Here is a 26,673-nt window from a genome sequence, read left to right as displayed (position 1 = left end):
TTGACGTTTGCACGTAAAATTTTGATCTCCTTGGGTGACTGATGATGAACCGGAACCTTGGTTGGACAAGCATCCCCAGTTAGAATCGGATGACGTGTGGCAATCTTGGCCCTAGATGATAGGTGAAATTCAAAGAGATCAGAATACTTCTTCATGAGCTGGTCAACAACTACAACACAAAGATTGTCGGAGGGATCGAAAAAGGGAAGAGCAGAATAAGATGGAAACATAGGAGGAAATAATGGGGGAACAAAAGTAATGGAAGCAGAGGTAGAAGTAAAAGGACAAAGAGGTACAGAATTGAGAAGAATGGATGAAACATAAGTATGAGACAAAGGGGAGAAGCCTCAAAGTCACACTTGGCATGATTGCACTACAACCAATCCATACCAAGAATGAAGTCAAAAGCTTGACTTGGCACCACCTGCAATGATTGCAACTCAAACTTGAGATTGCCCACACGCACAACCAAGTCTACCTCATCTCGTGCACATGCATATGTACAATCGTTGTCATAAAGAATGAAAACTAGTTCCGCCGCATGATGCAAGTGTAGACGGCAAGGTGTGGCATCCGGTCAAGCAATAGAAGATAAACTCGAACATGTATCAACCAACACGGAGAGAATAGTAAGAGACCTTTTGTTATAAAAACAAACTTGGAAAGTAAACATTGGATGAACTGGTGCCAAGTGAACCCCTTCATAATACTCTCGAAAGAACGATGGAAGGATCACTAACTTATTCGCGCAAAGGTCCCTCCATTACTCGTGTGAATCCTCGTTTCTCGGATGCATCTCGGTGTCCAAACTGTCTACTACAGTAGCACTAATGAGATGTTGCTGATGCTAAGGTCTCCACCCGAGAAATGGAGATTGCCAATCCGGAAAATGCCGACTATGCTGATAAGTATGACCAACTTCATCACACGCCCAGTAGCGAACACCATGACCACGACCATGTCCTCGCTCTTGTCATTGGACTCGCGTAGCAGCAGCATCAACCTCCATTGGAACAGGACCATCACTCATAGGAAGTGGAGCTGAAGGACATGTAGCGAGAAGTGGAAGAGGTAATGTCTCATAACGTTGTGCAAGCAAAGAGCATCGTCAAGGGTGGCAAAAGCAAGTGCATACACAAGTCCGACAAGATTTTGACGAAGTGCTGGCCACAACATTTTTAACTTGATCCACTCCGATATATTTAGCTCCACATGAAGTAAAAGGCTTTGAAAACGAACGCCAAATTGCATCACCAACTCAAATGGCCTTTGGCTAAGACGATGCTATTGTTGGAAGGCATCATCACAGTCGTCGGCATGTGTGAAGGCACGTTTGAAGATGTTCAAGAGAACATTTCAATCCCCATAAGTAATTGCGCTCAAACCATTGTACCACTGCAACACCATCCCTTGGAGACACGTGGGAAACTTATGCAAACGTTGAGTATCATCCCAAGAATGATATGTGGATTCAATTCTTCCAGCTCCAAATATTGTGTGATTGAGTTGTAAGTTAATTAATAGTAGAAAATAAGAAAAAAAACAAACATTGAAAAAATAGTGTTTGATAATATCTTCTTTACTTCTAGTTTTTTAATTTTCAAAAGAAAACTAGTGGGGGAGTGCTAGTAAAGATATCTTGGCCATTCATTGATAGTTAATTAAATGAGCATGTTTAGAGATGTGTATAAGAGTTTAGCTCTGGACCAATTCACACATGAGTTACCCGAAAATTAAAGTTCAAAATTTACATTTTCCCTATTTGCACAATAACTTAAGCTAAAGTAATGTACTTACCCTTATTTTTTATGGGAAAATTATTAGTATTTTGGATTCGCACAAAAAAAAAGGGAGGATTCTTAAGTAATTTAAATCTAAAGTGTTGGCATTTTATTTTAAGGGAAGTTAAAAATTATTCCGGAAATATTCAAGAAGATTGTTAAGTTAGGGTTTGGCGTGCCTGCGAAGAAGTTCTGATCTCGCGGCGCGGCCCGAGAATTAAAACATGGCAGCAGCCGCGGAGATTTATGAGGAGGTGGAGGAAGCAGGTAATTCGATTTTAGGGTTGGAAGAGGAAACAGAGCTCTGGGAAATGGGGCCGATCGAGCTGGATCTGGGCCTGCTCGTGCTCTATCTTCACCAACAGGAGGAGGAAGACATGGAGGGAGAGGTTGGAGTGAGAGGAGGGGGCGGGTGGCCGGGGTTGGCCGCGGATCTCTGAATCTGGCCCCGGGAGGATTAGGCTATGGTTATGAGGCGGCTCGAGGAGGGGGTGCCCCGGGAGGAGGAGGAGCTCGACCACGAGGCTGTCCAGTTTGCTGCACCTGCTGCTGCGAAGAGAACCCTTTTCTTCAATTAGGTTTTGTTGCTTGCTGTGCAAGCTTTCATGCACATTGCGGATGACAAGAGCCCCGGTCTCCAAGTGCTGCCTGAGGAAGAAGACCGTGAACTTGAGGTTTGTCGGGCTGTGATTGGGAGGAGGTTTTGCATCGGCCTGTGGTGGGTGAAGCCTCGAAATGTCACCACCTGGAGTAAGTTTTCTTTGGAGTATTACGATGTGGGGAGGTGGAAGAGGAAACTTCAGATGGAGAAGAGGACCTTCTTCACCATTTGTGGCATGCTGGAGAGCAAGATCCGGAAGCAAGACACCGGTTGGAGGAGTGTGGTGCCGGTGGATGTTCGACTGGGGGTGACTTTGTACAGGCTTTTCAAGAACACAGATTACTTGGATCTGGCGGACAAGTTCGGCATCAGGGAATCCACAGCTCATGAGATTGTCATGGACACTACTGTGGTGATTGTCAAGTGTCTCAGGTACAAGATTCATTTTCCTTCAACCGCCAAGGAGCTTTGAGCTGTTACTGCTGGCTTTCGACAAGTGACAGGTACATTTTGTTATGTTTTTTGGATTGTTATAAGTTTTGATGACCAATAGGAACCCGACTGCCTAATGTTGCTGGGGCGATCGACTACTAGACTGGACGGCGAGAGCTACTACGACTGGAAGCAGTGGTACTCGGTCATCTTGCAAGGGGTTTGTGATGCCCAGAAGAGGTTCCTCAGTGTCTACGCTGGGTGGCCAGGTATGTTTCTCTGTGTGTTGTGGATGGTTCTAAAATGTTCTTTTTGCTTTCAGGACGCGTCCACGACATTAGGGTTTTTCGTAATTCAACCCTCGGGAACAAGATTGTAGCAAGGGAGCTGCTGACATCGCTCGCGGTGTTAGCATATGGTGATAGGATCAAGCCATACCTAGTGGGGGACAAAGGGTACCAACTCCAGATTCCACACACAAGTAAGTCTTCTTCATTCTACTTTCTTTTGTTCACTTGTTTTGGTTGTTGCTCAGCTCCGAACCCGACACCATCCAAGGCAGCTTTCCACCTTCATCACCACCTTGCTCGGATTGTTATTGAGCAAGCATTTGGACTTCTTAAAATGAAGTTCAGATGCTTGGATCAAAAACAAAGGATCCAGCCCAAGTACCTTCCCAACATCATCAAGAGTTGTTGCATCTTGCACAATTTCTTGATTGATGTTGGGGAGACTGTTCTTTGGGCGGAGATCCAAGCTTGGAGGAAAGAGGTGAAAAGGCTCAAGGACCAGGACCTCTTTGTCGATTACGGTGATCGTGAGCAAGCGGAAGGGGAGCCTCGTGAGGAGTTGCACAGTCCAGAGGATGCAAAAGAGGTTAGAGAGAACCTCACGTTTTCCCTCTGTCTTTGCTAGTGGTCGTGTTTGCTTTGAAATTTCCTGGGATATAATTCTAAACATTTGAATTTGAATTTGAAATTTCAAAATTTGAATTAAGTGAATTTTAAGTGTTCGAATGCATTGTTTTAAAGTGCGAATCCGAGGGTGTTTTTCCACTTAAATCTAAGACATGTGTGAATGCAAAAGTCCTTATAAACAAATTTTTTCAATGTGCGAACCCAACTTTCTTAATTTTTAAAGTGGGTCGCTTAAGTTTTTTTTCACTAAATAAATGTGCGAATTGGTCCTTTCTCAACATAAAAGATAATGTTTTGCCAAGCTTACCACAACCACTGGCAACCTTGATTGCCAATGATGTTGTCCTTGGCTGTGGTATCTATAACCATATAGCTAGGGCCAAAGTTACACCACCAATGGCCCATAGCAAGCACAGCCACGGTGGCACAAGCGTCGCAGTGGATGGACGCGGCCCAATCCGCAGGCGCGCAGCTCGTGATCCTCACGGTCAAGCACCACGACGGGTTCTGCCTGTGGCCCTCGGCCTACACCAATTTCTCCGTGGCTAGCAGCTCTTGGCGAGGAGGGAAGGGGGATGTGGTGGCCGAGTTCGTGGCCGCCGCCAGGGAGCGTGGATTGGACGTGGGCTTTTACCTCTCGCCATGGGATTTGCACGAGAGCTGCTATGGCGACACTCTTCTCTACAACGAGTTCTACCGAGAGCTTCTTACTGGGTGAGTGAGACATTATTTGCTTCTTCTTCACGCATTTTTCTTGGTGGCATGATCACTGTGTGATATGTTTGCATTTCCTCCAGTCCATCAAACGGTTTTAGCATTAGGAGCTCGCGAGCTTGTGGGCTTTTGTAGTTTTCATCTCTAGCAGCAGATGCCTTGACGCGGCATTTTGTTTTGCGTGCAGATATGGGCCGATCTCCGAGGTGTGGCTGGATGGTGCGAAATCACCCACTGCAGTGAACATGAGCTACGATTTTGAGCTCTGGTTTGACACGATTCATCCCCGGTGCAAACATCTTTTCAGATGCTAGCCCTGACATCCGATGGGTTGGGAACGAGTATGGTGAGGCCGGACAACCATGCTGGGCGATGGTGAACAGATCTTCCATTATGATCAGCAGGAGCAATGGCCAGTACGTAAAATCCATCCTTCCATGAGACTTTTGTTCTCGTGAAACTGGATCCAATTCGCAACATCAACAGGTACTTGATGTCTTGAGAGAGTGCTGGAACCGACTGGCTCCCTCCAGAGTGCGATATCTCCATCAGGCCCGGTTGGTTTTGGCACAGGAACGAGGCTCCAAAATCCCTGGAGCAGCTGCTCGATGTATTCTACAAATCATCCGCCAGGAACTGCTTGCTCCTGCTCAACGTCCCTCCAAACTCGTTGGGACTGATCAACGAATCTGACTTCCAGACGCTGGAGCGGTTTAGCTCCACCATAGATTCCATCTTCAGCGTCAACTTAGCAGCGAATCCCTTGTCCGTGACAGCAAGCAGCGCTTGCAGCTCTTTGTTCGGGCCGAAGCAAATCCTTGACGAGCGTATGGAAACTTTCTGGGCTCCAATGCAAGGGGAGTCGACCGGCTGGATCGAGCTTGATCTTGGCAAGGTCTCAAAGTTCAACGCACTGGAGATCCGAGAGCCAGTAAACATGGGACAAAGGGTCATGGAATATCTTGTCGAGGCATGGGACAGCGTGGGCTGGTACCTGGTGAGCAATGGTAGCACCATTGGTTACAGGAAAGTGGATCAGCTGGAAGAGTATCAAGTATGTGCTGCTTGCCTCATTCGACTACTGATTGACGCCTTGCGGGGAGATTCATTGATCTGCTTCTTTGGTTTGTACTTCGATATGTACAACCTCAGGCACTTGTCTTCTATTTAGAAAAGAAACTACAAGATGGATACACTTTTCATGTATGAGAAACATAGTTTGCATAGGATGAAGTCTATAGATATACTACACCAATGGCTCTAAGGAATAGGTAAAAGTTGCAAAAGTCCCTTTGGCTTCTCTCGTGGCACCTTTACCCACTAACAGAGTTCATATGAGTTACAGTACTCAAGGATATCAACTTTTATATTCCTCCAATAAAAATTGTGCTTAATCAACTCATATGTCTTCTTCCCCCCAAAATGACTGGCCTTTGGACGATCATGATAGTGCAATAAAACCTAAGTAATTAACGCATCCAACTATGGTAAATACACATGGCCATTGTAGTAAAGAATTCCATCCACCAATGAGAAAGGTGCTTCTATCTGGGCTTGCAACAAGACCACCTCAACATCCTAAGTTTAAGCATGCTCAACCAACTGCCCAAACTTACTAACCACCTTACTCAAATGATGACAAAACCATATTTGTAATGCCATTACATGGCAAATACAAAATAAAGCATCTGCCACTATATTTGATTTTCCCGGATAATGTTCCCTAAACTCCATGAGTTTGACCATCCAACAAGCTTGTCTAGTATTCAACTCCTTTTGTGTGAAAAGATATACAAGGGGTTTATGATCCGTCAACACCGTGACTACTGCACCATAAAGATAATGCCGCCATGTCTACAAAGGATGAACATTGGAGAGTAACTCTTGCTCATATATGGAATAGTGATGCTCCGTGGGATTCAAAGTTCAACTCTCATATGCAATAGGCTGTCCCTCTTGCATGAGAACTCCTCCCAGTGCATAACCACTCACATCACATGTCACCTCATAAAGTTTTGATAGATCAGTAATACAAAGCATTGGAGCCTCGCTTAATAACTATTTCAATGCCACAAAACTATCCTCATGTGGCTTCTTCCACTCGAATGGCACATTCTTGTGCAACAATTGTGTCAAAGGAATAGCCATCTCTACAAACTTATGTTGAAAATGTCAGTAGTAACTAGCCATACCAAAGAAACTACATAACTCAGCCACTGAAGTCAGTGTAAGTCAGTTCTCCACCATAGCCACCTTCTTTGGATCCATCTTGACACCTTTGGATGTTATAATATAGCCTAGATATTCCACTTCCAACTTTGCAAACTCACATTTGCTCTTTTTCACCTAATGTTTGTCGTCATGGAGTAACAAATGAACCTTGTGTAAATGCACCTTGTGCTCCTCTATATTCTTGCTGAAAACAAAAATATCATCACAAAATCTCCACAAACTCATAAAAATAATGCCTAAAGACCTCTATCATCAACCAAGTAAATGTGGCTGATGCATTCGTCAAACCAAATAGCATAACCGTAAACTCAAAATGATTGAAACTCATGTTGAATGCCATCTTGGAGATAGATGCATCATCCATTGCAATTTAATGATATCCACTCGTCATATCAATCTTAGTAAACACTTGTGCTTCACCAAACTTGTCTAAGATATTATTCACATGCAGCATGGGCATTTTGCCCTTCACAGTCTTTTTGTTTAAAGCATGATAGTCAATACACATCTTCATTGAACCGTCCTTCTTCTTCACAAACAAGACTGGAGCACCAAATGAAGACTTACTTGGTTGAATAAATCCAAAATCAAGTAACTCCTTAACTTGTTGAACTTCTTGCTCTTAAGCATATATGTATAGATTGTTTTGTTTTAGATCATTTAGATCATAGTTAGATATCACTTAATGTAACTCAACTAAAATGGACACTAGTAAATTGGCCGCGTCCCCGGCTCCAATGTAATCTCATGCTCCACACCTTGTAATGAAGGCAATCCATGAGGAAGTTTAGAGGGAAAAACATTAGAGAACTCTTCGAGTATAGTCTGCACTATTGCCTCTCCTCCACATGTGGCTTGGTCCCTCAATTCATGAATAAACAACAAGTAATTTGAAAGTGTTTTTCCATTACAACAAGCCCGCTTCAAAGATGTAGTGGAGACTATAACAACTAGAGGTTGAACTCCCTCTCCAAACCATATATCTTTAATGCCACCGTACTCCAACGAGACACGTTTAATACTCCATTTTATCTCCGGATCCACCTTCATTAACCATGGCATCCCAAGAATAAGATCCACAGAATGGAGATCCGTGAAATAAAAAGTCTCCACAGGTGTGGTTTTGCCAACCAACACTTCTAGCCTTTCTACACATATATCGAAATGCTAAATAGAGGTACCTGCACCTTCCATTGTGTATGGAAGTACTCCTTGTGTCACCAGGCCATACTCCTCAACAAATTTTGTGGAAACAAAGTTCTCATCGCTCCCACTGTCCAGTAAAATCTACATTGGACCGCCACAGAATATGCCCTCCAGCATTAAAGCTGATGCACAAGTGTTCTTAACCTTGTTCCATACACAGTTAAGTTGATGAGCAACAATGGAAAGCCTCTTCCTCCAACCAGAATGGTTATCCCTGTCATCCTTGTGTTGCAAAGTTTGCAACTTCTTAATATTTGACTTACCATTAGTAAAAGATTGGCCATTCTTGTTGCCATGTTATTTGCTCTTCACTGTGGACAATCAGCCTTGTAGTGTCCCAGCTTGCCACAATGATGACAACCTTGTCTATAATTCTTCACAAAAAATTTCTGCTTCTATACCTGAAGTAGCCACCATAGACTTCAGCTTGTGATGTTTATTCCCATCCTTGTGTCCACAATGATCATCACAACGATTCTCAACAAAAGGACTCCTCGAATGCTAGTGAGACTTATATTTGTCATTGTCAAGTTGATGAGCAACATCAAAGAGCTCCTCCAAACTCTTTGTAGGCTGAGAATGACGCAAGTGTTGCTACATGGTCTCACTATAAAGGCCATCAATGAAGTAGAACTTATTCTGATCTGGATCCTTCATTAGAACATGGCTAATCAAGCGAGTTAGCTTCTCAATATAGTCCCCAAGCTTCATTTTCCCTTGCTGAAAATGTCAACGTTTGGTGTAAACATTCTTTATGTCATAGTGAAGGGCAAAACGTAAATAGAAAGCAGCCTCAAACTCATCCATCGTAGACACTAATGATTTTTTATCCGCAACACAAAACTCCTCAAGCCAATTCCACCACCGAAGACCCACATCACACAAAACTATTGGAATAGCCACTAAAGCCTCTGCATTTGGAATTCTTCTAGCAGCCAAAAACTTCTTCCCATTGGCTAGTCAAACTAGACACTCATCCACACCACCATCACTGAAAAAGGTTGGAATCTTGAATCGATCCACGAAGGAAGGCTTACTTGGAGTGCCACCAGAACCAGCTTGGAGTGCCTCAACACGCTCATGCAAGGTACTCATCATGCCATACATTGTAAGCCACAAATTTTTCCTTTCCAATTTGTCAGCTTACCTCGTCTATCCAACCAACATTGCCTTGGCTTTTGATAAGTTCCCTCGCCAAGGTTCCCACTTATTGTACCAGTTCTTACTTGGTTTTAGCTACTTATTGCATGAGCAACGGAGCATTAGCCATCCATCCATGGATTCCTAAATCTCTCCCAATCCCCCTCCCTGGGTTAAACTAGACTTAAAGTTCAGCTACACTCCCCACAGGCTCAAGCAGCCAAGCACACCAAACCTCTAGATTCCTAACATCCCTTGGTACAACAAGACTTGATCATGGGACTTTCTAGCAACACTTGCTTCGGGATATCGGGGCGAAACACTGTGGCCTAACGGCCTGGTATGGGTACCTCTACCCCCCCACTTCCATCCCGAAGGGAAGACCCAAGCCCCTAGGAAGGGCAAGGACCAATGAGCCACAAGGTACTCAAGTGGGGCACCACTCCACATGAGCCGAGAGCACCACAGTCGGTTTCCCTTTCAGGAGTGGGAGTTGCTCTTGAGCACTTCCTTGGGTGGCACCTCCGGCACCACCCAAGTCCATGCTCACTCCCACCCAAGGCCCCTCAGCCCCAGTCTCAACCTCAAGTCAGTTTGGAAGCACCACTAGAGAGTTCCTTCAAGACTAGTTCCTGGACCTCATTATCCCTACTATACTTTTGGAACCCCCTGCAGCCCCCCCCCCTGGAAGACGCACGCTTTGGGCTTTCACCCCTTGACCTATATTAGTACTTGGACTCGGTCTCGAACTCGATCTTAGACTCGATCTCGGACCCGACTTCGGACTCGGTCTTGGACTTGATCTCAGACTCGATCTCGGACCTGATCTCGGACTCGACTTCAGACTTGACCTTGGACTCGGTCTCGGACCCGATCCCAAATCTCGGACTCTGTCTCAAACTCGGTCTCAAACTCGGTCTCCGAGTTGGCCTCGAACTTGATCTCGGACTTTATCTCGAACTCAGTCTCAAAGTCGGTCTTGGACTTGATCTCAAACTCGGTCCCATCCGATAAACTCTTTGTCATTTCGGTCATGTTTTCAGGGATCCTTTAGCCTATGACACCTCAGGGAGTTGGTTCCTTACAACTCCACCACCCATAGAAGAAGTTTGATACCCATATTGAACATATCTTTTTATCCTACGACTTGTTGACCATGTCTCTGGGGGCATCCCCCCACTTAGCGGTGTGTTTAAGTTAGCCTCCCTGGCCAAGAGCCCATGACAACAGAATATAGGTGTCCCTATACCCCTCACCCAACCACGCCCTAGTATGGGGTCGGGACTTGAACCCAGCCTTGCTTTACTAGGGGGTTGGGACTCAAACCCAACCTCCATAGAATACGTTTACGGATTTGATATCCCTGTAGGGAGTCGAGTGTAGTGCCCTATGCTTGGTCGACCTAGCTAACCCATGCTAATTAGCTTACCTTCAGTGCACCTTCGGGTCCTAACATATGCTATTGCTCAACTTCACAAATGGATGCTTTTAATTGAACTTTGCATAAGTACATGGAGTTCTACCTTGTAGAAATTCCTCTACTAGATCACGTTCGCTAGGTTCTCCTCCGGTTCCCATGTTATTTCGCAATGTGGAAATCCTTTTCACTTCACATAGAACTCTCTCACTTCATGTCCTTGCCGCTTGCTCTTGCGTGCATTGAGAATGGCCTCCACTTCGTATTCCTCTTCCCCTTGGATAACCTCTAGTAAAGGTCTCACTTGGTCCTTGCGAAGCAGATCCTCAAACTATAGCTTGAGTAGGTTCACATAGAACACTGGGTGCATCTTCCCCATCTCTCGAGGAAGTCAGAGGCGGTAAGCCACTTTACCAATTCGTGCCTCAATTTCGTAAAGCCCCGCGAATCTGCTTAAGAAACTCAAGATCAGTTTATTTCCAGGAATACATGCATCTTACCTTTGGGTCAACTTCTGACTGATCCCACTTGGTAGCATTAAGTTTTTGGTGTTCAGCCACACCTTCTCCCCAGATTGGAACTCTACGTCCTGATGCTTCTAATTCGCATACTTGGTTTGCCTTTGTTGAGCCTGTTCCAAGGAATCCCTCACTAGATTCCAAATGTTGAGTCTTTCCGCCGTGAATGCCTCCACTGTGGGTAACTCTCCATGATACTCCGCCATGCCAAGTTCCTTAGAACCTTCAATAGCTCGCCCATTAATGATTTCCCATGGACTCACCCCGATACTTGACTATGCTGAGTTGTTATAGCACATTTTTGCAAGTCCCAAATGACTTACCCAATCAATCTGATCTCCGGAGACATAGCATCACAAATAATCCTCCAGCTGCCTATTCACCCTTTCCATTTATCCATCTGTCAAGAAGTGTTAGTGCCATCCAACTTGATTTAATACTTAATACCTGTCTGTGGGTGATAGGCTATGCTGAATTTCATGCAATACTGTTCTAGGAGAGTTCTCCAGAACCTGCTGGTGAAGATCTTATCTTGATTTGAGATGATCTCCTCTGGCCTTCCCTGCACTCGAACCACTTGTTCGACGAACAGCTTCGCCACACCTTCTGCATCCACTTTCGTTGTGGTGGGTATGAAATGTGCCATCTTCGAAAATCGGTCCACCACCACGAATATCGCATCAAACCCCTCACTTGGGGGGAGTCCCATGATGAAGTCCATTGTAAGACATTTCCATGGATAATTTGGAATTGGGATGCTTTGTAACAAGCCCCCACTAGCCTTAGTCATAGCTTTGACCTACTGACATGTTGGACATATCTTTACATAGTCTTGGATGTCCTTATCCATATCTGGCTAGTGGTACTTCCTCTTAAGTAAGCCCATCGTCTTGGGCACTCTGCCGTGTCCCACAAGAGGTCCGTCATAACACTCTTCTAAGGCTACCTTCCTTAGTTCCCCTTCTAGAACGTACACCCTCGTTTACTTGTAATAGATGAGTCCATTGCATTCCGCATAGCCTGTTTTCTCTTCTATTGGTAGCTCACCTCTCTGGTGAGCTTCCCATGCCTCCAGATTCCTCAACAACACGGCCAAAGCATTGGACCATCGACCTTGTTTCCCTCTCAGGTCGGGCTGTGACAAGAAGTGTTTTGTTGCCACATTGTCTATGTAAACCTTGAATTGTCTCCCAAGGTAGTGTCGCCACTCCTTGAGTGCCATGACCACCGCAAACAATTCCTTCTCGTGGGCAAGCCACTTCCGTTGAGCCTTGTCCAACTTCTTCAAGAAGAATGCTACTAGATGGTTGTCTTGCTTCAAAACTGTGCCTGACGCAAAGTCTGAAGCATCCATTTCTACTTCAAAGTCCTTACCAAAGTCTGGTAATACCAACACAGGAGCCTTTCCTCAACTTCCCTTTGACGTGGATAAATGCTACCTCGCATTCCGCTATCCATACCATCTTCCCTTTTCCCGTTTGGTCTGTTAAGGGTAGGGCTACTCTTGAAAACTGTTTGATAAAATTTCGATAGTAGTTGCATAGCCCTAAGAACGCCCTCAACTTATGTACATTCGATGGTCACTCCCAATTCTGGATCGCTTGGACCTTCTCAAAGTCCACCTTGAGCCCGTCCTTGCCCACCATATGCCCGAGAAACTTTACCTCTTGTTAAGCAAAGTCACATTTGCTCTCTTTAGTATACAGCTGGTGTTCCCTTAGTTTCTCAAACACCTTCGTCAAGTGTTCGGCATGATCCTTTAGCGTTTCGCTATAGATCAGGATGTCATCAATATAAATGACCACAAAGTGATCCAAATAGGGTACAAAGATGTGGTTCATCAATGCCGAAAATGTTGCCGGCGCATTGCATAGCCCGAAGGGCATCACCAGAAACTCAAAGCTCCAATACCTTGTTCAATAGGTTGTGTTCTCGACATTTTCCTTTGCTACCCTGATTTGGTAGTATCCTGACCTTAGGTTAATCCTCGAGAAGTATTTTGCCTTTCCTAACCTATTGAACAGATCCTCAATCCTTGGCAAAGGGTACTTGTTCTTCTTTGTATACTTGTTGAGCAACCAGTAGTCTATGCATATGCGCATAAATCCATCTTTCTTTTTCACAAATAACACCAGTGCCCTATATAGCAACTTGCTCAACCTAACATACCCTTTGTAACTCTTCTAATTGGTGCTTAAGCTCCTCAAGTTCTTTTTCGTTCAAATGATAGGGGGGATGAACCACCACCTCAGCAACATCGACCAACTCAATCTTATGTTCTATCAGTCGTGTGGGGGGCAACCCCACCGGTAGCTCTTTTGGTATGGTATCTTGGACCTTGTCCAACACCCACTAGATCACTAAAGGTACTTCTTCTATTCCCATCTTTTTGTCATTCTTCATCAAGAGTAAGCACAAAAATGCTACCTTGGTTCCTTTAGTGAGTTGTCCTCTCGTGGACACTAGGTTTAGGCAGGAATCTTTGGCCTTGCATTGCCCTACCTTTAAATCCTGGGCCTCCACCCTGGATCTTCTTCCTTGGGCATTCGCTAGTACCACAAGGTTCCTACCTTGTCCATGCAGGGCTACCATGAAATGATTGAACCAATCCATCCCAAAGATCACATCAAATCCTGCTATGTCCAACACGGTGAAATCCATGTTTACTTTCCATGTCCCTACTTCGACTCTCGCTTGTCGAAGTACCTCATTGGTGCTTTTGCTACCTTGAATAAACTCTATAGTCCTTGGTTCACCTAGCTGCTGGACCGTTAGTCCGGCTTGCCGGACTATGTCTATAGCCACAAAATTATCTGAAGCACCCGTGTCAATAAGGATCTTAACAAAGCTACCTCTGAGCTTCCCTCAAAGGGCTAGTAGATGTCGCGAATAACTCTCTACCAAAGTTGCTCGTGTAATGAGTAACTTTGAGCTAAAGACTGGATCACATACCTCAATTTGGGTTTCACCCAACTTAATGGCCATATTTGCTCTGGCCTTCTTCGGGTAGGGACATTCCCTCAAAAAGTGTCTTGCTTCACCGTAGTTGTAGCATACGTTGTTTCCCACGCTGCTAACCGACTTGACCTTCTTATCTATGGGTTTGTCTCTTTTTGTTTGACTCCCCCATGTACTCGCTCGCAGCCTATCGGATTTGCCTTTTCGAAACCCTGAGGACTCATTCTTAGAGAAACTCTTCTTGAATTTCCCTTTGCTATACATTCCCCTTGGTTTGGCCCTTTTGATAAACGTAGACCCCAACCCTGTCGTGTTCCCCTTTCACAGGTTATCATTGAAATGCACCTTGATGGCCGCATCCAATGCTTCCTTGTAGTTGGTTGGATTCCAACGCATCACTTCACTGCAAGCCTAGGTTTTCAAGCCCGATATGAAGGCATGGAATGCATCCATATCCCCCATGTCCGTGACAAGTATCCCCTTTGCCATAAACCCATTCACATACTCCTGAATGGTTCCGGTCTGCTTCAGCCTACTCATCTCATCTCTTAGATATAGAGTAGCATTCGGAGGAACGTAAGTCGCACGGATCCTCGCCTTCATCATTTCCCAAGTGGCTATCAGTCCTTCGTTGGCCTCTGTTGTTCTCCACCAAAACTTGGCATTATCTGCCAAGTATGGTTTTGCACATGGGACCTTCTCTGACCTCGGTAACCGCAACGCTCGAAAGTAGTCCTCCATATTGTAAAACCAATCCTCCACCACCTTATAGTTATTCACTCCCTTGAAGACCGGTGGGGGCTTTGTTTTGTACTTGGGAACTGCTTGAGGGATTGATTCCACTTCGGTCTTCAGTCCCTATTGAAGGGTCCGCACCTTCTGTGCTGCCAGCATCAACAATCTTTTGCCTTTTCTTCCGCTTTTTATCACGCTTTAGCTTGCGTACAAAAGTCTCCAACAAGGCATTGGTCTGTGCCAATTGTCCTTTTGGAACATCCAATCTAGCCTTGGATGACCGAACCTCATCACTGAACTCCTATTTGGAAATTTCCTCACTAGAGTCCTCATGCAAAGATTCCTCATCCATAACCTCTTGTTTGACCGGAGGCTCCAGCTCTGGAAGAGGTTCCGTCTCTGCCTTGGTTTATTTCCGCCCTGCCTTCGCCATCTCCCAGCAATCCGCCTCTATCCTTCACTAGAACTGAGGAAAAGGCTCCAATACCAAATTGTAAGCCACAAATTTTTCCTTTCCAATTTTTCAGCTTACCTTGTCTATCCGACCAACACTGCCTTGGCTTTTGCTAAGTTCCCTCGCCAAGGTTCCCACCTATTGTACCAATTCCTACTTGGTCCTACTTGGTTTCAGCTACTCACTGCACGAGCAACGGAGCATTAGCCATCCATCCACAGATTCCCAAATCTCTCCCAATCCCCCTCCTTGGGTTAGACTAGACTTAAGGTTCGGCTACACTCCCTGCAGGCTTAAGCAGCCAAGCACACCAAACCTCCAGGTTCTTAACATCCCTTGGTACAACAAGACTTGATCATGGGACCTTCTAAATCCCAAGTCTTGGGTGCAACACTTGCTTCGGGATACCGGGGGAAAACACTGTGGCCTGACACCCCGGTATGAGTACCTTTACCCCCCCACTTCAATCCTGAAGGGAAGGCCCAAGCCCCTAGGAAGAGGGAGGACCAATGAGCCACAAGGTACTCAAGTGGGGCACCATTCCATATGAGCCAAGAGCACTGCAGTTGGTTTCCCTTTTGAGAGTGGGAGTTGCTCTTGAACACTTCCTTGGGTGGCCCTTTCGGCACCACCCGAATCCATGTTCACTCCTATCCAAGGCCCCTCAGCCCCAATCTCAACCTCAAGTCAGTTTGGAAGCACCACTGGAGAGTTCTTTCAAGACTAGTTCCTAGACCTCACTATCCCTACTATACTTTTGGAACCCCTTGCATTTAATTTAAATTTCTTAATTTGTTTCTACTCTTCTTATACACACTTCTTTGGTGTATTTGGGGTTGGGCACCAGAGGCTGGAAGAAGTCGTCACAGGAGAGAGCAAGCAGGTCACCACTCACGAAAAGCTCAAAAAATCTGGAAGGAAGACGTCGCCAAGGAACTGTTGAGTACGTCGCAAGAAACAAATGCTGTCGTCACCAGCTTCCACACATCTTCAACGTGCTCTAGGAGCACAAAACCAAAGTTGGGTACCGGCAAGTCTTCATACTAAGGCTTATTATCTGAATCTGGGCGCTCCGTTTTGGGGCACCTATTGGTAGGTTTAGTCAGCATTCACCAAAAAGAAATTTAAATTTAAGACAACGTGTCATCCTCCTTTTGCATAGTTTTAACTTTTAAATGTTAATTTTTTCTCCATGAAGTTCAGGTTGACGGCGGTACTTTGACGAGGCATGCTCACTCAGCGGCCCATGTTTCTGCTTGACTCATGGAGGGTTTAAAACCAGGAATAACTGCAAGAAAGAGCACTGACATGTTTTCAAAAGTAGTTGTCACAGGAACATCTGCCATCCTGGAACACATGAACCCGACTGGCATCTTTGCAGATGATTAGCCTTTTTTCCAGCTTAGAGATGAGAGTAGTGGCCGCATGGCAATCGTCACAAACTCGGAGATTTTTCACGATTCTGATGGTCTCCTTCTGGTGCGAGTTCACCAGAGCACACCCCAGCGCAAGCTTCTCACTGTGGCCGCACAGGTGATCTTCCTCGGGCATGTCTTTTAGATCGTTGATCACATCGCTCGCGTACCCCTCCTCTTTCATTCTCAGCAGCAATTGCTTGAGCTTGGCCGCAATCTCGTCGCTCTGTGAGTGACTCCTATCCCCGACAGAAAAAGAATGCACTTTTCCTGAGCTAACATCCGTCCACCAGCTTCTCCCGGGCTCCCTGAAGCTGCCTTCACCTCTCATTCTCTCCACAACAGCAGCCCTTTCACTGAGCATCCCCAGGTTTCCAAATATATTGGCCATCAATGCGTAGGGCGTGCCGCTCTTGGGATCCATCTCCACAAGACGCTCAAACGCGAGTTTGCCAATCGTGTAATTCTTCCACTTCCGGCAGGCTCCGAGCAGGGACGTCCAAACCACTGCATCCGCTTCAAAAGGCATGGCTCTGAGAACTCTCACAGCTTCGTCGAGGAGGTTAGCTCGCCCGAGCATATCGATCAGGCACACATAATGCTCCAGACGTGGCTTGACTCCATACTGCTTGGGCATTTCATCCAGAAGCTGCCTTCCTTTCCCGACCAGACCACCATGGCTGCAAGCGTTCAACACCGAGACAAAACTCACATCGTCAGCTTTACAGCCCTCCTCCTGAGTCATGGAATAGAAACGCTCCAAGGCCTCGATCGATCGGCCCTGGAGAGTGTAAGCCTGTATGAGAGAGTTCCAGAGACCCGTGTCGTTCCGAGCTCGGCACTCGTCAAACGCTTCCTGAGCAGAATCAACATCGCCGCATTTCTCACCAGGCTGGAGCCCAGAACTGGATTGTTTTTCAGCAGCCCTTTATGCTTCGCCAGCTGGTGAATCTCCCTCCCGAGCTTGATCGCCATCACACTCCCGCAAGCAACAAGGACGCAAGTGTAGGTGCAAGCATCAGCTTGAATGGTGTTATCAGCTCTCAGGGCAGAGTAGTACTCCAGAGCAAGTTCAGCTCGCCCGTTCGTGTTGCAGCCCTGGATGATCGCGGTGTAAGACACAACACTCCGAGTTCCCATGGAGTGGAAAATCACCATCACTGAAAAAGGTTGGAATCTTGAATCAATCCACGAAGGAAGGCTTATTTGGAGTGCCACCACAACCAGCTTGGAGTGCCTCAACAAGTCAATATAGTCAATAAGAAATATTAAAAAGGAGATCTAAATTGAACAAATGAAGGTTCTAGCAAACTTTAAAATATTAAAATACGTAAATATCTAAGTTAAAAGTTTCTATAAGATTGAATTGTTTAAAAAAGACAAAGTTCATAAGAACCTATCTTTTATAAAACTATATTATTTTATTATGACAACTGTTACAGGTGTCATATTTTGATTTGACTACTTAATATTTAGAATACTTTTACAGTTGTAGATACTATTCCTTCATTCAAAAGATTTTTTAGGGTTCTTGAGAAGATGGGAAGCAAGGAAAATACATGATCTGTGAGTAAGAGTTGTAGTGCAAAGGAATGTGAGAATGTTAATTTTGTTTCACTACCACAACCTCCATATTACATTCCTGGTCTTTATTACCCATCTGGGAATGTGGAGACCATTATCACGATTGATAAAAATGCTCTTGTTACTTCTAAAACAACAGTCTAGAGCAAGAGAAATGAAGAAATGAATAGCACAGCAAAAAGCACCAAGAAATTTACTTCATAAAACTTTCCATGATATTTGTACTTTACATATTAATTCATATTAAAAACTCTATTGCTTGCCTATATCGCAATCCTCTTATATGATAAGACCAAGGTATATTTTGCAGTGAATCCTCATTAAAAGTTTTTGGGAATTGTTTGTAAATAATGATAAAAGAAATCAAAATCTTTCGAAAGACTCAAAAGTAATATCACATCAAAGAATCAACTTTATCTACATTTCCAAGACTGAAAGGTAATCTCACATGAGAGAATGGTAGTGTGCCAATGTGCTCTACCACTATAATGTGGTCTATATTTCCTTACAATTTATTTCCCTAGACATTTGGCATGTGTAGAAAAGAATATATGTGTAGCAAAGTAGGATTCATCATAATGATAGAGTATGTGTATACATAATAATCTAAAATTCTAGAAGCTCTTATATTTACAAGAAAGCTATGACTATAAAGCCCCATTTCCAAGACTGACATTTAAAGAATCTGAGTATTGTCAGTAAGCTCTAGTTCGTTAAAGTGGGATTTATTCAGTAAAATGGGACTAGGTACAAATTTTCAAGTATTTGAAAATGACGTGAAATTATATGTTTTTTGTCCAGGGCCTAGACATATCTGGGGCATGGTGACTAGCGCGGTGACTTTGTGTCCAGACTGAGTCCATCTGGTTGTATAATAAATCTCATTGTCAAGGTGAACAAGCCGAATCTGAAGCTAAAGAAGAGCGGTTATGGCGTGTGTGCCTCGCGGTTATGGCGTGTGTGCTCATGCCATTCATTGCAGATCAAGGGCTGAGTGAAAGCAGGCAGTCACCACCTCATGACTCAGATTCCTATGGCGGACTCCCCTTCCCCAATCTCAATGGAGAGGTACAATGGATGAGGGAAGCTTTTCAAGTCAGGGCCACGTTTTTCTCATCTCGTCGTCTTCGAAGGGTGCAAGAACGTGCAGAAACCATGTTAAGACAGTCGGGTGAGGATACGGTCCTAGGTCACGCACTAAAACAGGCTATGGATGTCTTGTATTTTGAGATGGAGACTCGGCCAGATGATTTTCCCAAGATGGTCCTGGAAGAACAAGCCATCCAGCCTGAGCAGCCTATGGAAGAAATGCAGGAGGGGGATGAGGAGCCAGAGAAAGATAATGAGCAGGAAGAGCAGAAGGACGAAGAGGAGGACAAAGAAGAGGAGGACGAAGAAGAGGAGGACGAAGAGGACTTGGATGGTCCTCACAATGGTGACGATCACAATAACGACGACGACGATGATGACGACGATGGCCAGCCTGAGGTGGCCAAAGAGCAGCGGAGGAAGGTCATACAAGACAAACCATCAGGTAAATAATAGTACATCCATTCCTAACCTTTTACCATTTCTAACATTGTCCATGTAGGTCGCAGAGCAAATGGTAAGTAGAGATTATTCAGTTGAATTTACAAACTCTAGCCTTTAGTGTCGAGGAAGGATAGTGCCAAGCAAGGGTCGAAACGTATGTCCAATCCTTCAGAATCAGCAGTGCGCCCAAGTGATATCGGTCCTAGTTCCTCAATAACAGTTGATGGTAAATACAGTATAGTCGATTCAATGTGCTAATGAGTTTGTTTTTAGTAGCACGGGAGGATACCATCTCAATCGAAGGGAGATATTTGGACATGCATATGGATCCGCCAGTGGACTCTACTTGGCTGCAAGAGTCATCAGAGCTGGTGGAGGCTACTATCCATATCAACGCCAAGCAAGCTGACCACGCTCCACTTGATGCTGCCCATACCACTGAGTCAATTTTGTCCACGTATCCAACTGACGGTGACCAGGCGCCATTGGACCCACATGAGGCCGCCCCAGCCGCCGAGCCGGTCGTATCCTCATTTCCAACGGACTCAACGTGTGCCCAATCGTCTGACTACGCGCTGTTGGAACCTCCCTACACCGCCCCTGCTGCCTGTTCGGTCATGTCCACTTTGCCAACGGAGGCACCAGCTGAAATGGCGTGTGATCACACGCCATCGGAACCACCCCATGCCACTGTTGAGCCAGTTGTACCAGAGTCTACAGCTGAAATGGCATGTGCCCACACGCCATCGGATGCGATTGACCCCACATTGCAGAGGAGAGTATTTCCGCCCTTCACGTTTCCTCGACCAAAACCCTCTCAACGACCATCGGGAGCAACATTCGCTAATATTGTAGATGGTAAAATTGACTTATACCATTTTTTATGCTGACGCATTTCATTTCAGAGTCACGGCGAAGGTACTGTATCGTTTTTGATCTGAACGGTGTCCTTTTCTCCCATGAGCGTGGCTCGTCCTCGAATGTCATTGCACCCTCCAAAGCCTGCGGTCGCAAGTTGGTCAAAAGAGACAGATTCACATTAATCACACGGGAGAAACTGCGGGATCTAATAATGACCATGCGACACTTAAAACAGAGGGCCGGGTTCAATTTGCAATTGGGAGTTTGGACATCCATGATGCGCCACAATGCATTAACGTTGCTACAGATGATGCACAATCAGACGCGAGTAATATTACCATTTGACTTTCTCCTAACGCAAGAGGATTGCTTGACTATGGTCCATGTGAGGGGTAGCAAGCCCATCTTCGTCAAGCCAGAGGCTGTAGTGATGAACCGGACTGCTAGCTCAAGTGAAATCCTCATCATCGATGACTCGCCGATTAAAACTGCAGCGAACACGCACACATATGCAGTGCACCCCATCTCTTGCAGTATGGAAACTAGGGAGAAGAAACCGTATGTTCTGGGGGACCTTGCAAAACGGCTTGGAGCGATGGTGATAGAGAACCGGCCAGTCCAGGAGGTGGCTGCAGAAATCAACCAAATGGCAGATGGAATGGTATATCAGAAGCCATTTGATCGGACAGACACCAGTCATCATTTATGGCATGTATATTGTCTAGCCAAGCATTATCCGCATCTCCATAATCTGCTCAACCGGATGGGTTCTTCGACCACTGAACATGAGCGTGGACATATTAGAGAAGAGATGGCATTACTATTGGGTTTAAATCCTGATAGTGTGGAGAGTGATGAAATTCCAAGATTATTGTATAGGCGTTGGAGGCAAAAAATAACAATCTGAGATGGCATGTATTTATTTAAAAATGTAACTTATTATGGCATGGGGTTCCATGCCATTGTATTAATATTAAAAGACAATTCTTTGAGAGGATTTGCATTATACTAGAAGTGTTACAGCATGTTATTGGAAGTCTACGAAGTTGTTTTATTAATAAGGGGAAAGTAAAGATTGAATGGGGACTTGGGCTCCACCTAGACTCGGAGCAACTGAGCCAATATTAAAAGGATGGAAAGAAATTGGACGACGATGACAAGGAGAAGAGAGAGGTGAAGCAGTGGCAGGGGGAGGAGAAGTGATTGAGTAGACATTTCCTTGTTTAAAATAAAATGGCATGTGCCTCAATGCAATTGAATTTTGTTATATTTATATACTATATAAAGGTTTGGAAACCTTATTTTACAAGTGGGATAATGACAATTCCCACTTTAACGAAATAGAGCTTCAGTGTCATAATAAATAAACCTCATTCCCAAGACTAAACCTTAGTATATAAACTATCTAGAAAAGTTATAGTCATTGTAGGTTTTTGTTCTCTTTGAGCTAATTAGAAGCTTATATTAAAATGGCTCAAAGGAGACTCATTGCTACTCGTACTTGGCCCCCTAGCATTTCATATCAATCTCCACCTCCATCCCCAAGTTCTACCAACATTCCACCTTCACCTCCACATAACAATCCTTTTTCTGTTGAGGGCTTTAGTGAAACTGAACTAGAGCTCCCTATATGTGAAATTCTGGATCTTGCTACTAGAGAGGGATTGCCTTTAGCGCTTCAAGAGCAATGCCACATGTTTTTGCAAGATCTTGTTCCTGACATAGCGGGACTACTTGAAAGCACAGAACACTATTACATTTGGTGTCCAATATGCTACTTTTTCTTGGACAAGACAAATAGCTCTATGGGTTTACAGACTTTTCTTGAGCACTATAGGAATTGCCCAATGGCAGGTCTGGAAAATGTGCACGTGTGGACATACAATAGATTCAAGAATGAGTTACAGACACATACCCACTATTGCTTCATGGTGAGGAACAACATCCCTTTGGGAAACACTGCATTGGCTAGTGCAAAATATAGGGTTTTTAAGCCACCCTACAGTGGAATGTAAAATCTAGAATTACTTTACTATACTATAGTATTGTCACTATTAAAAGAAAAAATATAATAAAATGATATTAGTTGTGTCAGGAATCCCCTAATTCTTGCCACATTCTTGACTCTCGCCGGATTCCTAACCTGCAAACCACATTCCTGACTCTCAAGACACTTCCTTATTCCTAACTCTCGAGACACTTCCCTATTCTTGACTCTCGAGATAGTTCCCGATTCCTGAGTCTCGAGCCACATTCCTGATGATGATGTGGCGCCTCCTCGACCTCAGCTATATTTAGGCCGTCCTCGATTCAAGAGTGGTGGAGCTTCATCAACCTATAGTATATATAGGTTAGCCTTGTTCCATTTCTCCACAATCTGAATCATAAGGCCTCTTCTTTGTTTTCACTAGCTTTTTCTCTTTGTCTTTAGCATTTTCCAGTCTTGATCTTGTTGGGGGTCTTGACAGTTTGATTCAGATTGTGGTTTTTGCTTTTCTTTTAGCTCGCTTTGATTGTTTGATTACCTTTGGCTTTTTTCCCCCTTTTTTTCTTTCTTCTTGCCAATGGAGTCTCCAAGCCATCCTGATTTCTTTGCTGAAGTCCTTGCAAAAATCCAGTCTGAGAATACCGAGCTGAAGGCGACCTTTCTTCGCATGCAGCAGGAGCTTGCTTCACTTTCGGCTCAAGGATCTAGCAAAGTTCCTGAACCGAAGGTGAGCTTCCTAGCGAAATTTTCAGGCAAGCGTTCGGAGCTTCGCGGATTCCTGAACCAGATGGAGTTGATCTTCGCACTTCAACATCGGCGGTACCCTACTCCCGAGTCTCAAATCGGCGCGATTGGGACGTTGCTCGAAGGTGTAGCTTTGTCATGGTTTTCTCCTCTTTTGGAGAAGAGCATGAAAGGGGTCATGGTTCCAGAACTGATGGATCTTCAATTGTTCAAAGAGAAGCTCGAAGCATGTTTTGGCAAGACGGATCGGGTTCGGGCTGCTACTACAAAGATGAGACGTCTCTCTCAGCGGTCTCGTCCTGCCTCGATCTATGCTGCAGAGTTCCAACTCCTTGCTTTGGACACTCAGTGGGATGAGCGGGCCCTGATTGACCAATTTCGTTTCGGCCTCAACAACGGTGTCAAGGATTTGTTGCTCACCATGGAGGATCCCAAGTACTTGTTGGATGCCATCAACAAAGCTGTTCGATGTGACAATCGTCTCTTTGAACGTCGTCAAGAAAGTCGCCGCGCCGCTGTTTTTCCGTCCTAGACTCAGGAATCTTTGCTTGAGTCTTCGAGCATACTCCTGAACCTACTCCTCCAGTTCCGATGGATATTTCTGGTACTCCCCGACTCATTAGAGGGAAGTTGAGTCCTGCTGAGAAGCAACGTCAAATATCTCATAATCTTTGCCTCTATTGTGCTGATCCTAATCACAAAGCAGCTGTATATCCCAAGAAGCCTCCTCGACTGCTCGAGTTCACTCTGCCTCAAAGTCCACCTCTATTGCAGTCGGGAAACGACCCTGTCCAAACAGAGTAGGAGCTGTCTGTTTGGACTCCCCGAATAAAAATCACTTTTCTTCTTTATCAAGCTCCTCACCACCTTTCATCAAAGCCACCACCAATTCCCGCAACTTCCGCGTCCCATGTCTCCTTTCTTTCACCGGACAATCTGGTCTCAAGGCTCTGGCGTTACTGGACTCGGGTGCAACTTCCTGCTTCATGGACATGGACTTTGCTGCCCGACATCACGTTCCTCTTTCTCCTACCATACGGGATTTGAGGGTTGAAGGCATCGGCGGGCATTTTGTGTCTCCATCTTCTGGACTTAGGGAAACGTTGCCTGTTCGAGTACACATCGGGTCCACCGTCACCGATATCGCCTTCAACATCATCAACAGCAAGTCCTCCTCTGTGGTGCTCGGTCTTCCTTGGTTCTAACTACATCAGCCTCAAATCTGTTGGAAGGAATTACAGCTCATCTCTCCCACGGCTTCCCCTACTGTTCATCGAGTCTGAATCAGGAAAAGTTCCCTAAACTCAAATCGGGGTTCTGTTCCTGACTCTATAAAGTTTTCACCCTCTTCTTTTTCCTCTCTTCCATCTTACACTGGACCGTATCCTCGTCTCATCATTCCATTTAGTCGTACGCCTCCTCCTATCTCCACAATCACTATGAAAGAACTCCTTCATGAAGAACCTCTTTTTCTTTTTGCTTTGCATGTTTTTCCTGTCAGTCTCCTGAGAAGTATCATGATTTTGGGGATGTGTTTGACAAGAAAAAAGCTAGTGTACTGCCTGTTCATCAGCCTTATGATTGTCCCATTGATTTACAGGAAGGAGCGTCACCTCCGTGGGGGCCTATCTACAGGTTATCCCCGTCCGAGCTTAAGGCCCTCAAAGAGTACGTGGATGAGAACCTTGCCTCGGGCTACATTCAGCATTTGCAGTCCCCGGCTGGAGCGCCTGTCTTCTTTGTCAAGAAAAAGGATGGGAGCTTGCGGCTAGTCATCGACTACCGAGGTTTGAACAAGGTGACTGTTCGGAACCGTTATCCGCTGCCCCTGATCTCGGACCTGTTGGAACGTCTCGGCGGTGCCTGCTTCTTCACCAAGATCGACCTCCGTGGAGCATACAACCTGATCCGGATCCGGCCTGGTGATGAGTGGAAGACTGCATTCCGAACCCGCTATGGCCACTTCGAGTACACTGTCATGCCATTTGGCTTGACAAATGCTCCAGCAGTTTTCCAACACATGGCGAATGACGTCTTTTGGGAGTTTCTTGATCAGATGGTGATCGTCTACATCGATGACATCCTCATCTACTCAAAAACTCAGGAGGAGCATGACGAACATGTATGCAAGGTGCTAGCGAAGCTGCGAGAACACGGCCTATACGCGAAGCTTGAGAAATGTTCCTTTGATCAACAGTCTGTGGAGTTCCTTGGGTACATTGTCACTCCTGAGGGTATCACGATGGATCCTGCCAAAGTCAAGACTATTCTCGAATGGGAGCCTCCACAATCAATGTCGGACGTTCAGGTTTTCCTTGGCTTCGCCAACTTCTACCGCAAATTCATTGATCACTACTCTGACATTGTCCTTCCTCTCACACATCTCACTCGCAAGGATGTTCCCTTCTCTTGGTCTGCTGCTGCCCAGCAGGCCTTCAACACACTCAAGGCGGCCTTTAGTTCTGCTCCTGTCTTGATCCATGCTGATTCCTCACAACCTTTCTTCATCGAGGCTGATGCCTCCGACTTTGCCATTGGTGCTGTGCTGTCTCAACTCGGAGCGGATCACGAACTTCATCCGGTCGCTTTCCATTCTCGGAAATTCCAGCCTGCGGAGATCAATTACGAAATCCACGACAAGGAGCTCCTTGCCATCGTGGATTCCTTTGGAGAGTGGCGCCGTTTCTTGGAGGGGGCGAGCCATCAAACAACAGTCTGGACGGATCACAAAAATCTCGAGTACTTTGCCACTTCCCGAGTTTTAAGCCGTCGTCAAGCAAGGTGGGCACAATTCCTAAGTCAGTTTGACTTTGTTATCGAGTACAGACCTGGAAAGTTTCAAGGCCTTTCTGATGCTCTTTCAAGGCGCTCCTATCTCAGTCTCAGGCCTGGTAATCCTGCCTTCGATCAACAGGATCAAGTTATCCTCGGTCCTGATCAGCTTCAAGTTATGGCAATTTCCCTAGCCCCTCAGGAGTCCTCCTTGATGGATGCAATTAGAAACGATCTTCAATCCGATGATCTCGCTAGCGACATTTTCCCCCATCTTCAGGCTGGACACCCAGTGACTCCCGACTGTCGGCGATTTGACGAGTTCGAGTTCTTAGATGGTTTATTGTACCATGGGGAGCAGCTTTACATTCCTGAAGGTGATGCTCGAAGGTTGGTCCTGATGGCGTGCCACGATAGCCCGACTGCTGGTCACTTCGGCATTGCGAAAACCTATGAGCTAGTTGCACGGGACTTTTGGTGGCCTCACATGGAAAGCTTTTGTTACCTCCTGTGACACTTGTGCCCGGAATAAGGTACCTCGCCACCTTCCTTTAGATTTGCTTCGTTCCCTTCCGGTCCCTTCAGGTCCTTGGGAATCCATCTCCATGGATTTCTTGTGTGATCTTCCGAGTTCTAGAGGCTTCAACAGTATTTTAGTCATGGTGGATCGCT

The 26,673-nt window shown here is 45.4% G+C and overlaps 4 protein-coding genes across 4 annotated transcripts; 3 read left to right on the top strand and 1 right to left on the bottom strand.

Moving 5' to 3' along the window:
* Positions 1-2,786: 2,786 nt before the first annotated feature.
* On the top strand, positions 2,787-3,729 carry LOC112348160 (protein ANTAGONIST OF LIKE HETEROCHROMATIN PROTEIN 1-like). Its single transcript, XM_024680256.1, has 4 exons — positions 2,787-2,885; positions 2,936-3,083; positions 3,137-3,295; positions 3,350-3,729. Exons 2-4 carry the CDS (start codon positions 2,951-2,953, stop codon positions 3,727-3,729), a joined length of 672 nt encoding a protein of 223 aa, XP_024536024.1. The 5' UTR covers positions 2,787-2,885; positions 2,936-2,950.
* Positions 3,730-4,173: 444 nt separating this feature from the next.
* LOC9629404 (alpha-L-fucosidase 1) lies at positions 4,174-4,759 on the top strand. Its single transcript, XM_024680255.1, has 2 exons — positions 4,174-4,445; positions 4,633-4,759. Exons 1-2 carry the CDS (start codon positions 4,174-4,176, stop codon positions 4,757-4,759), a joined length of 399 nt encoding a protein of 132 aa, XP_024536023.1.
* Positions 4,760-4,817: 58 nt separating this feature from the next.
* LOC112348159 (putative alpha-L-fucosidase 1) lies at positions 4,818-5,616 on the top strand. Its single transcript, XM_024680254.1, has 2 exons — positions 4,818-4,861; positions 5,019-5,616. Exons 1-2 carry the CDS (start codon positions 4,818-4,820, stop codon positions 5,614-5,616), a joined length of 642 nt encoding a protein of 213 aa, XP_024536022.1.
* A 10,803-nt stretch (positions 5,617-16,419) lies between these two features.
* On the bottom strand, positions 16,420-17,495 carry LOC112348158 (pentatricopeptide repeat-containing protein At2g41080-like). The gene is made up of 2 exons (XM_024680253.1): positions 17,409-17,495; positions 16,420-17,301 (listed from the first exon to the last, which is right to left on the bottom strand). Exons 1-2 carry the CDS (start codon positions 17,493-17,495, stop codon positions 16,420-16,422), a joined length of 969 nt encoding a protein of 322 aa, XP_024536021.1.
* Between the last annotated feature and the right edge of the window lie 9,178 nt (positions 17,496-26,673).

The sequence above is a fragment of the Selaginella moellendorffii genome, unplaced genomic scaffold (genome assembly GCF_000143415.4).
Source record: "Selaginella moellendorffii unplaced genomic scaffold, v1.0 SELMOscaffold_27, whole genome shotgun sequence".
Classification (NCBI taxonomy): domain Eukaryota; kingdom Viridiplantae; phylum Streptophyta; class Lycopodiopsida; order Selaginellales; family Selaginellaceae; genus Selaginella; species Selaginella moellendorffii.
This window is presented reverse-complemented; position numbering and strand designations above follow the sequence as displayed.

Bases quoted from the DNA above. Each gene is read 5' to 3' on its own strand.
- LOC9629404 (XM_024680255.1), top strand. From the start codon at position 4,174: ATGGACGCGGCCCAATCCGCAGGCGCGCAGCTCGTGATCCTCACGGTC. The intron at 4,446-4,632 runs GTGAGTGAGACA...TTTTGCGTGCAG, and splicing joins TACCGAGAGCTTCTTACTGG to ATATGGGCCGATCTCCGAGG.
- LOC112348160 (XM_024680256.1), top strand. From the start codon at position 2,951: ATGTTGCTGGGGCGATCGACTACTAGACTGGACGGCGAGAGCTACTAC. The intron at 3,084-3,136 runs GTATGTTTCTCT...TTTTGCTTTCAG, and splicing joins TGTCTACGCTGGGTGGCCAG to GACGCGTCCACGACATTAGG. The intron at 3,296-3,349 runs GTAAGTCTTCTT...GTTGTTGCTCAG, and splicing joins ACTCCAGATTCCACACACAA to CTCCGAACCCGACACCATCC.
- LOC112348159 (XM_024680254.1), top strand. From the start codon at position 4,818: ATGGTGAACAGATCTTCCATTATGATCAGCAGGAGCAATGGCCA. The intron at 4,862-5,018 runs GTACGTAAAATC...GTTTTGGCACAG, and splicing joins ATCAGCAGGAGCAATGGCCA to GAACGAGGCTCCAAAATCCC.
- LOC112348158 (XM_024680253.1), bottom strand. From the start codon at position 17,495: ATGGCGATCAAGCTCGGGAGGGAGATTCACCAGCTGGCGAAGCATAAA. The intron at 17,302-17,408 runs GTGAGAAATGCG...TACACTCTCCAG, and splicing joins CAGTTCTGGGCTCCAGCCTG to GGCCGATCGATCGAGGCCTT.